The sequence below is a fragment of the Mirounga leonina genome, unplaced genomic scaffold, assembly GCF_011800145.1.
Source record: "Mirounga leonina isolate KUSES-001 unplaced genomic scaffold, KU_Mleo_1.0 Mir_167, whole genome shotgun sequence".
In the NCBI taxonomy this organism is placed as follows: Eukaryota; Metazoa; Chordata; class Mammalia; order Carnivora; family Phocidae; genus Mirounga; species Mirounga leonina.
This window is the reverse complement of record NW_023270422.1, coordinates 675,898-687,332: the sequence shown is the minus strand read 5'-3', so window position 1 is coordinate 687,332 and position 11,435 is coordinate 675,898. Positions and strand designations below refer to the sequence as shown.

General features: G+C 38.1%; 1 protein-coding gene across 1 annotated transcript in view; it reads right to left on the bottom strand.

Moving 5' to 3' along the window:
• Positions 1–2,303: 2,303 nt before the first annotated feature.
• The window catches only part of TWSG1 (twisted gastrulation BMP signaling modulator 1), a 79,680-nt gene continuing 70,548 nt past the window's right edge, over positions 2,304–11,435 (bottom strand). The window contains exons 4-5 of the mRNA XM_035013799.1: positions 8,054–8,320; positions 2,304–5,331 (exon numbers count right to left, since the gene is read on the bottom strand). Of these exons, the coding sequence (XP_034869690.1) occupies positions 5,150–5,331; positions 8,054–8,320 (449 nt within the window). The 3' untranslated portion in view covers positions 2,304–5,149. The remainder of the gene's footprint in view (positions 5,332–8,053; positions 8,321–11,435) is intronic.

Below are 11,435 nucleotides of genomic sequence, written 5' to 3'. Positions count from 1 at the left end.
GAGAGAGAGAATCTTAAGCAGAATCTCAGCTGAGCGTGGAGCCGGATGCGGGGCTCGATCTCACTACCCTGAGATCATGACCTGAGCTGAAATCAAGAGTCGGATACTTAACTGCTTAAGCCACCCAGGCGCCCCTCATTATTTTCTTTAAATCAAGTAAAATCTGATCAGAGCCCTATCACATCCAATATCTGCCAAGAGCAAGGCTCTGTTACCTACCCTAGATCTCACAAAATCCTTGAGGCAAGTCTGGGGGCCCTAGACAATGAGGGCTGGGCTGCTAATACCCAAAAGTTGAAACCCCTAGAAAGAGGCAAGTTCAGACTTTGGAGCCAGGCACTTGAGGGCACACTGAGGCCTGGGGCACAGTCCCTATGGTCTGGGAGACCTGGGCCTCTTCTCGTCTTCTGGCAAAGGCACTCAATTCGGGACTGCCCCCAACCCCAGAGAATCCCCTGAAGCAGGTGAAACTGCTGGAAAACAAAAGGCAGGTTGTCTGCTTTGCTCCTACTTCCTACTAGGTAACCCGAGCCCTCTGAGGCAAAGGAGCACAAAGGCCTTGCAATTTGCTGGGAACTGGAACTGGGATTAGGGCCGTCATTACCTGCACATGTATTCTAGAACGACCACTATGGCTGCAGCATGATGTGCATTAGGAGGGCTGACAGTACAACCATTTTTGCCACAAAGGAATTTCAGTGGTGACTGTCTAAATTCAGTGGCTAACTTCAATCAACTGAGGGCATTTCTGACATCCTCAACCATGATGGATCCTCATTTTTCCAGTTCCGCACTTTTCCAGGCTCCTTTCTGGGTCACAGCACCACTCTAGGAGGGCAGAACTCTTTTCTCTTTGCTTTTGCACTGAGAATTCTCACCTCAAAAGCTGGACCTTGGAGTTGTTGCTGACTCCATCCTTCAAGCACAGACTTCAAAATAAAAAGATGTAAAATGAATTTTTTTAATTGGTTAGGTAAAATATAAGAGGCCTAAGAATCATAACTCATAACACCTATAAGCTAATGGAGTTGGCTGCCAGCTTAAGGAACTCAAAACTCACCAGGTGTGGGTGCTGGGTGGGGCTGGCCATACCACAGCCTGCCCGCCTGCTGATTTCCCTAGCTGAGATGCTCCCTCCCAACCCTGCATCTCCAGATTGACCCTCTGCCTCTCTGTGCCACGTGGCTCACTGCCACTGGACACCTGTAGCAAAAGAACAACTTTCCTCATCAAATGTACAGTTCTTTTTTTTTTTTTAAAGATTTATTTATTTATTTATTTATTTGACAGAGAGAGAGATCATAAGTAGGCAGAGCAGCAGGCAGAGGGAGAGGGAGAAGCAGGCTCTCCGCTGAGCAGGGCAGTCCTTTTTTTTTTAAAGATTTTATTTATTTGTCAGAGAGAGACACAGCGAGAGAGGGAACACAAGCAGAGGGAGAGGCGGAGGGAGAAGCAAGCTTCCCGCTGAGCAGGGAGCCCATTGCGGGGGCTCGATCCCAGGACCTTACGATCATGACCTGAGCCGAAGGCAGACGCTTAACGACTGAGCCACCCAGGCACCCCATGGGCAGTCCTTCTTGAAATGAATTCTACCCCCTAAATTCCTTAGATCTCTCATTCCATTAAGTCACTCAGGCTGGCAACCTGTCCTCTTGAATTTTTTCCCTCTCTAAATCCTCCTGTCCACTAGGCTTTTTTTTTTTTTTTTAAAGATTTTATTTATTTATTTGAGAAAGAGAGAATGAGAGAGAGCACATGAGAAGGGGGAGGGTCAGAGGGAGAAGCAGACTTCCTGCCGAGCAGGGAGCCCCGCAGATGCGGGACTTGATCCAGGGACTCCAGGATCATGACCTGAGCCGAAGGCAGTCGCTTAGAGCCACCCAGGCGCCCTCCACTAGGCTTTCAGAACGTAGATTCTGTGAAATAACACTGATTCTACCGTAAGGGGATAGCCTATGGCTCTCAATTCTAATAACATAACCCTGTGAGAATCACCGTGGGAGAGCGAGGAGTGATTTTCCTACCTTGACCTTCCTGTAACTCCTTCCAACCATCAGATAGTTCTCCTGAGGCCCGCAGAACAAGGAGAATATTAAGTATTTCATTTCAAAGTTTCCCCCTTATTGGAATAAAGCACTTGAAAAAGCAGAGAGCAAACTGCTAAAGAGCCTTTGTTTCAACACAACCTGCAGGGACATCCAGAGAGAAGGGGACATGGTTCCTTTAAACTATAACTTCACTAGACAGAAATGTCAAACTTATTCTGGTGTTTCTATGCTGAAGTTAACAAAAAGCATGACACACTCATTTCAATTTTTTATTAAAATACTCTTTTGCTTATAGGGACAACCAAAGAAAAAATACATAGTTCTGTATGTTGTAGATCATGTGAAATACCATTAACATAGACTCTGGGGAATGTAAAATAGATTTTTAAAATCTTCAAAGAAGCTTTCACAAAAACAAACTTGGTCTTAGTTTCTTTTCTCTATTTTGATGCTACTCTGCTTTATAAATAATTGTTCCAATATTCTAATATCTTACCAATTTTGTTTTCTGAATCTTTAGAAATAGTTTTTCTAAATGAAAGCCTCTCTTTATAGCATTCTATGTAAACAAAGACTTGCTTTATTTGAATTATCATTTGATTTGGTGCCACTATTTTGAGTACAATTTCTGCAATAATTTGATGCTAATTGGGGTGGGGAGGGACAAAAAACTAATTAGGAGCAAAGAACCTTTTATATATGGCTTATATAATACCTACTATTTCAGTTCTTTTTACCTAGTTATAAAAAAGTTAACAACCTAATTTTTGATTTAAAAAAAGAAAGAATTTTTACCAGAGCTTCAATATAGAAGTGAATTGTACTTAGAATAGTAATAAAAGGTCTAAATTTTAGTGGGGCTACTGATTTCTCAAATGTTATATTTTTAATTTGAAAAACATTGTTATTCAAAACCTGAAATACATTATAAACTGGAAATGGAATCTTTTAGGTGAACTCTGTCTTTCAACCCCATCATAAACCACAAAAACTAAGTAAAATTGAATATAAAATTTACCATTACATTTAGGGGTAATTTCTATTGGGAGAAAAAGATATAAGGAAAACCAGGTCAAATACAACATGGTTCAAGAAATTACCCTCCCAGTATAGGGGCAAAAGAGATATTACATTTGAAAATTTAATAATGAGAGCCTAATCAAGGTGATAAATGCAGTTAAAAAACGTTTGTTGACATATTTAAGGCAACATTAAGCAGGCTGTCAATAAACAAAAAACGATTTCTTTATTCATAAGTATGAAATTACTTTGAAGAATAGCAAAGTGGAAATGAAGAAGCTGGATGCAGATTCTTTTAAAACTTTCTCTTTTTTAAGTTTAAAAGGTTTTAAGAAAACCTTTAGCTTTATAGGCATTAATGAGGAAGGGGAGCTAAAATGTTTTCAAGGCACTTTTAAACAGAGGCATTCTAGATAAAAGGAAGAAAAAGATATCCCAATGTTTTCCGATTTTAAATATACATACAAGAGCTAAATTTTAGCTTTTTTTTGAAAGGCCAAAAGCTTTTGAAAAGGCAAAAGTACCTTAAGTATTCATTAGAGTTGTCTGAAAGAACAGAAAAGGTATTAAGGCTTTAGATTTTATGACAGTTAATCATGATATTACATATGATCTTGTAACTACTATTCATATAATGAATACAAAGTGTCTAAGAGCATTAGCTATTTTTATGTACTAAAATATTTAGACATATAAAAAGATATTCCTACAAGTTACTTGTAATTCATAATGTACTGAAGAAATTAATAATTTTGTAAAATTAAGAGTCTCTGTAATATAAATATTTATGTTTTAGATTCATGCTTGAAGACTGGGATTTTATTATGATGAAGGGTACACAGTATTTATCATTATTGAAACATGTAAAACAAAACAGTCTATAGTTAACATCATCTTGAACAGATCTCTTTTTCATTTCATAATCTTAACCTCCCACTGTAGGATTATATTTGTTTAATAAGAACATTCAATCCAGACAGAAACCTAAAGGAAAGATTACAATATAATAAAATAATTAATGTAAATAGTTTTAGATTTGTTTCCCATAAGAATTGCCAGCACTTTCAACCTTCCCTGCTCAAACCCATAAGTTTCTTCTTTATCCCCTATCACTCATCATTGGGGAACATGGCTCTGCCCATGCTAAGGCTGAGTGGGCTTGTTCTCTCTACCCAGCAGCATGGCTTCTCCTTTCAGCCTTGCCATCTCTGTACAACGGGACAAGCCATTTCCCTAGTGCTCTCAGTAGCATCTGATTTGGCAGGCATTTCCCATTGCTAGTGCTCTTTAAGCTGGTACCCTAAGTCAGAGAAATGCTTTAACTTTCTCATTATTTACCTAGCAGAATATTTAAGGCAGTGATACAGGTGTGCCTTGAAATTCTTGTTCAAAATTCTTTTATCACTACCTACTCAGTACTTTGGGCAAGGGGGTGTAGGAGAAGGAGAAACTTTCCCCAAAGTTCTGTCAACATGTGTATTACAGGATGGATTCTACTATATAAAAGTTCTAAACTGTAAAATGTAGTAAGCATTTACTTTCTAAAACGAACATTACAAGGTTTGAAATTAAGCTTTTAACGGTGATTTTTATGTGAGTTCTCAGGGTGATATATTTGAATATCTAGATAAAGGAGATAAACGAGTCAAGGCACAGTGAATGAAGTCTAGCGTACAACTGGAAAAACTCAGTGTCCCAGTAGTAGTAAATGAAGAAATCATAACTTACGTTAACATGCTCTAACACTTTCAAAACCAAAGGCTTTTGGAATGCTAGAAAAAAATGACATCAGGCTTTATGTCAGAGACCTCAGATCTTTCAAGGAATTCTCTGTGTACTTGCTTCTCATACGACCAAAGTTGTAAATGTATATAGGGGAAGGGGCTTATTGACAGTAGGCTATAAAATCAACCAGAGCAGTTATAATTTAACACATTACTGCATTTGTCATACTTTAACTCCATCCAAATTCTTTATATCTTCTTAACCTGCTAGCATTCTGGTGCAACCAGTAGACCTCACCAAATAGCTTTTTATATCTTTCTTGTTGACTAAATTGCTTTGGTTTGCATTCTTCTCCTTTAAAACATGCAGTTCATACATTTGACAGTTTTACTACCATAGTCGATGCACTCTGGACCAATGCACTCACAGCAGGCGTTATGGAACCAGCGATATTTGGATGCTCCCATGGACTCACAGGATATTTTACACTGATGTATGGACATGCAGTCATCAAAATAAACCACAGTACACATGTGTTCTGAAAAATAAAAAATTAAGAGCTCAGAGCAAGAAAAGAGGTAAAGCAGGAAATGATTTAATACCTGGCTGATATTAATAGTTATTCTTAGTTCCCTTACTGCTACTCTGCATAGGACAATGGATGAGGTGTAGGAAAAAAGATCACATATGTTAATTATATTGAGAAGGAAGTCAGAGTCTCCCATTCCAGCTGAAGAAGGTAAAGGGGCTTCCTTAGATTCTAGACTTTGATCTCAAAGTTAAGGTTACTGGGCTTAACATTTGATATGCTTCAGAGCTGTGACTTTTAAATTGGGCATTTCTGGTAAGATTTCCTTAGAGGAGAGAATTCTCCAGCTAAAAGAAGTTTGAAAAATAATGTTCTAGGGGCACATGGGTGGCTCAGTTGGTTGAGCATCCAAGTCTTGACTTCGGCTCGTGAGATTGAGCTCCACAATCCAGCTCTATGCTAGACATGGAGCCTGCTTAAGATTCTCTCTCTCTCTCTCAAAAAAAAAGATTGTCTCTCTCCTTCTTCCTCTGCCCCTCACTCTTTTCACTCCCTCTCTAAAAAAAAAAAAAAAAAAAAAAAAAAACCTGTTCTAAAGTTATACTGAGAATTTACAATAAAATAAAGCAAACTTAATTCAAATGATGCAAAGTGGTTAGCAACACATGGCACAGTTCAGCACTGGCTATTAAAAAATACTCTTATTATCAGTAGCAATTTCTAGTCTTGCTTTTCAACACAACTATTTTCGATTGTTTCAATTTTTAGTTCTCCTGGTAGTTAATGCCATCTGATGACCTTGGTAGGAGCATAAGGTATGTGAAATAAATAAAAAACAATAAAAACCATTAATTGAGAGAGTATGATTAAAGTCTGTTATTTTACAGAGCCACTTACAGAACTGATAAATCACCAGGGGTCTGAATAGTAAGGAAAGGCTTAATGGAAAAATCTGCACTTGTATTAGAAGAATTAAAAGCAAAGTTACCAGGTAACAAAATAAGGAAAGTCACAAGGACACCAGTGTAGTGTGCATGGGGAATGGAGTGGAGGCAAGCCCACTGCAGTGAATGGTTAGCATCAGGAGACAACAGAACCACTACTGAGTGTCATGTCAAAATGGAAAACAGGGAGGCCAGTATAGCACGAGACCAGGCAGACTAGGGATTGGCAGTGAGCAGGACAGGGGAGCTTTGAATCTCAGGTGATTAGTATTTACCAACTTCCTTTCATTTGTTTATTCAACAAGTATTTACTGAACATCTACTATGGAATAATAGCCATTAGGACTCAAAGAGTAACCAGAGAATCTAAGGAACTAAGTAGAAAATGGTAGACCTAGAAGGTAAAAACAGACAACAAATCGAAAAATAAATATGGGGAGAAGGCAATTATAGGAATAGGAGGCAGTTTATTCCACCTGGGAGCAAGGGGTACCTAGAGAAGGTGTCAAAGAGGAAAAATTTTAACTCTGTCTTGAAAGATAGTTGGTATTTCCAGGAAACTTGGCTGCCTGGTAATTATTTCATTAAATTAAATAACATTTGAACAAAATTTATGAATTATTTAGTATCTATTATGTAGATTACATTTTAATGGGGAAAATGGTAGCAAAATATCTGAATAAGGCACACTCCATATATTTCTGATCTTTTCCAAAATCTAGAATTTGTCTTTTAAGGTAGTTTAACAAAAAAACCCAATAAGAATTCTTAATCTGAATATCATTAACAAATGTTGTTTTGCTTTTACTACTGATGTCCAAAGTTCATACTATTTCACAAAGGCAGGACTGTAATAGAGGGCACAACAAAAAGCCAAATAAAAAAAGTACAGGGGCGCCTGGGTGGCTCAGTCAGTTAAGCGTCTGCCTTTGGCTCAGGTCATGATCCCAAGGTGCTAGGCTCAAGCCCCACGTCAGGCTCCCTGCTCAGTGGGGAGTCTGCTTCTCTCTCTCTCCCTCAGTCCCTGCTCATGCTCTCTCTCTCACTCGCTTTCTCTCAAATAAATAAAATCTTAAAGAGTACAAGTTATACTATTTATGTATAATTCATCTCATATTTTAAGAAATAACTGCAATTTTCATAACTGCCTTATTTTTCCACAGTAAAATTGTGCAGAGGCTTTTACTTGAAAATATCGAAGACTTTATAAAAGTTACATACCCTGTACATTCCAAAATTAAGGAATGACTTCACATTAATAAACGTTCTTTAATATGCTTCTCAAAGTTATATAAGCCATTCTTCCATTTAGTTCCCCTTCTGACCAAGAGTACTGGAGTTAGTTTATACCTGCAAATTAGATATCTGTAATATCAACTTGCCCATAAAGAAATTTAGCTGATGACCTTGGCATCATTTGTAGTGCCAATGCTATTACAAAAACGTGACTTCCTGGGACTCTCTGAATGTTATCTGACAGTGAGCAATACTATATTAAGAAAGCAGCACTGTTGCTATCTTATGGAAAGAACAACTAAAGCCTAACACAAATAAACATCAAAATTAGAACCAGGTTATCTATCTTCCAACACAATCTCTATCACTGAGTGGTGACAATATGCTTGACATACCTCCTTATCTACTTAAGGACTGGGGTTATTACAGTCCATAATTTACTTAAGACTAGATAAACTCAAAGCCAAAAACTGGTCTAAAAGGTAATATAAGTTTCACAGATTACACAGCAAGTGAGGGGGCAAGATAGAAAGTCAACTGTGGGTAGTTACCTTTGTCACTGGAATAAGGTGCGTGAACATTATTGCTAGGAACAGACACATTTTGATGGTGTGGCTGGTTCACAGTTTCTAAAAATGAAACCAGATTCTCATGATGTGAGAGTTCTTCTGCGACAGGGAAGGAAACAATGTTCCAGTTCAACTGAGTGTCTCCTTCTGTGAGAGCCCGGAAGAGAGAAGGGATTGGCTCATGAAGCTCTTCCACAGTGCTCTTTGAAGTTGGAGGTGTGTCACTATAGTTTCGAGGATTACACATACCTAGGGGAGGAGGAACAAAGAAAAGAAAAGTTAATTTTTCTCACTGATTGGAATATCATGCAATATTGTTAGTTAATGCCTGCGATCAAAGCTCCAACATATTAAAATTAATTTGCTTCTAACATTATATGTAGATATTTTCCTAACTTTTTTGGCTAAGGGGCCCTAGAAGTGGTGACACTCCCGTAGCATCGAGCACATCAAGTGCTCAGAGGTTGTTTTCTAAATACCTATCCTCTGCTAAGAGGAACCAGAGCTATATGGAGAAAAATCTGATTCCAGGGCTGGGCCAGGGAAAGTACAAAATGACCCTGGGATACTGTCTATGCCTAAAAGTAAGGAAATGCTCAGTGAATGATGGGATGTATCAAAAAAACACAGGAAGCAACGAGAGGGGCCCCCACTGGCCAAATAGACAATTTTAATATCAAAATAAATAATGATAATAATGGATTACCCCCTATAAATAAAATAGGAATTAATGAGTCTTTATGTTATCAATAAATGAATAAATAAATGAAGGAAAAGCTCCTCCTTTTAGTAGAGTATCCAACTGATAAATGTAGAAGAAATGAAGGAAATAGAAAATTACCAGCTGGCAACTATCACAGAGGTGTTTGATTCAGATGTCAATGGATGCCAAAGCTGGTGGGTGGAGGTTAGATGAGGAACATATTAAAGTACTCTTGGAAAACTCTCTACAGAATACTAACCAATTACAAAAGGGTAGAAAATCTGGCAGATGCCAATGTGATCAGGAAATCAAGGTTAACATGACCAGTGATGCAACAGGTTGATGTGTATCACTTCATGTAATGCAAAACTTCATTTCAGTGCTGTTGTTGCCAAGAATGTCTAACTTAAGTATGGTTATCAGTCAACATCAGGTGGATCAAGGTTTAGGGTCATCCTACATAATGTAAAGTCTGTACTCAATGAAACTGTCAAGGGAAAGACTACAGTACTGTTTCAAATTGAATGAGTCTGATCAGACATGACAACTAAATGCATCACATATTCTGGACAGGAGCCTGGATCAGAAAAGATATCACAAGAGATACTGCTAAGACAGTTGGCAAAATATGAATGAGGTTTGTGGACTGGGTGGCAGTGTTGTAACAATGTTGGCTTCCTTACTTGGAGGGTGCATGCCAGTTATGTAGGAGAATGTTCTTGTTGGAAAATACAGACTGGAACATTTAGGAGTGATGGGCTATCATGTATAAAGCTTGATTTCTAAAGGTTCAAAAAAGGTTGAATGATCATGCATGTTTGGGGAGTGTGTGTGAAGGGAGAGGAAGGGGTAATGAACAATGGAACCAATTCAGTAAAATGTTAGTAACTGGGGAATCTGGGTGAGGGGATACAAGAGTCTTACCCCTTCTGGCAGATTTTCTCTACATTTGAAAATTATTTCAAAATGAATTATTTTTAAAAATAATCTTAAAAAGGGAAAATGGCAGAAGAGAATTAGGGATAGTGACGATAGAAAACTCCTTCGGGGTGTTTTGCTGTAAAGGGGAGAGCTGAGAAAATACTTAATCAGCCCCAATCTTTGGGCTATTCCAGCTGATGTTATGTGGAGCAGAAGGGAGCTACCCAGAACACAGGTTCATGAGCTAATTAAACGATTATTACTGTTTTAAGCCACTATGTTTTGGGGTACATTGTTTAGTAGCAATAATAACTGGAAAGGAGCCCTCTGGATTTCCTTTTGTGAATGATACTTTTAAAAATTAAATTATACTTCATTTTGGTTTAGTATTCATTAGGCCTAATATGGAGTTTTTCTTTTTCCTCAGACTAAAATTTTGAAAAGTTAAACCAAATTTATAAATTCTGACATTTTATAAGTTTAGGCAGAAGGAAAAATCATCTCGTGTTTTCTACATGACACTTTATTACTTTAAGGAACATGGCAAGAGCTGAGGATAAGGTTGTGCAGACTCGAACCCAGATATGGACCCTCAGCTCTATGGTCAGATAATCTTTGACAAAGCAGGAAAAAACATGCAATGGCAAAAAGACAGTCTCTTCAATAAATGGTGCTGGGAAAATTGGACAGCCACATGCAGAAGAATGAAACTCGACCATTCTCTAACACCATTCACAAAGATAAACTCAAAGTGGATGAAAGACCTCAATGTGAGACAGGAATCCATCCAAATCCTAGAAGAGAACACAGGCAGTAACCTCTTTGACATCGTCCACAGCAACTTCTTTCAAGATACATCTCCAAAAGCTAGTGAAACAAAAGCAAAAATGAACTTTTGGGGCTTCATCAAGATAAAAAGCTTCTGCACAGCAAAGGAAACAGTCAACAAAACAAAGAAGCAACCCACAGAATGGGAGAAGATATTTGCAAATGACACTACAGATAAAGGACTGGTATCCAAGATCTATAAAGAACTTCTCAAATTCAACACCCAAAAAACAAATAATCAAGTCAAAAAGTGGGCAGAAGATATGAAAAGACACTTCTCTGAAGAAGACATACAAATGGCTAACCAGACACATGAAAAAATGTTCATCATCATTAGCCATCAGGTTATTTCAAAATTCAAATCAAAACCACATTGAGATACCACCTTACACCAGTTAGAATGGCCAAAATGGACAGGGAAAGAAACAACAAATGCTGGAGAGGTTGTGGAGAAAGGGGAACCCTCTTACACTGTTGGTGGGAATGCAAGTTGATACAGCCACTTTGGAAAACAGTGTGGAGGTGCCTCAAAAATTTAAAAATAGAGCTACCCTATGACCCAGCAATTGCACTCCTGGGTATTTACCCCAAAGACACAGATGTAGTGAAAAGAAGGGCCGTATGCACCCCAATGTTCATAGCAGCAATGTCCGCAATAGCCAAACTGTGGAAAGAGCCGAGATGCCCTTCAACAGATGAATGGATAAAGAAGATGTGGTGAAAAAAAAAAAAAAAGAAGATGTGGTCCATATATACAATGGAATATTACTCAGCCATCAGAAAGGATGAATACCCAACTTTTATAGCAACATGGATGGGACTGGAGGAGATTATGCCAACTGAAATAAGTCAAGCAGAGAAAGTCAATTATCATATGGTTTCACTTATTTGTGGAACATAAGGAATAGCAAG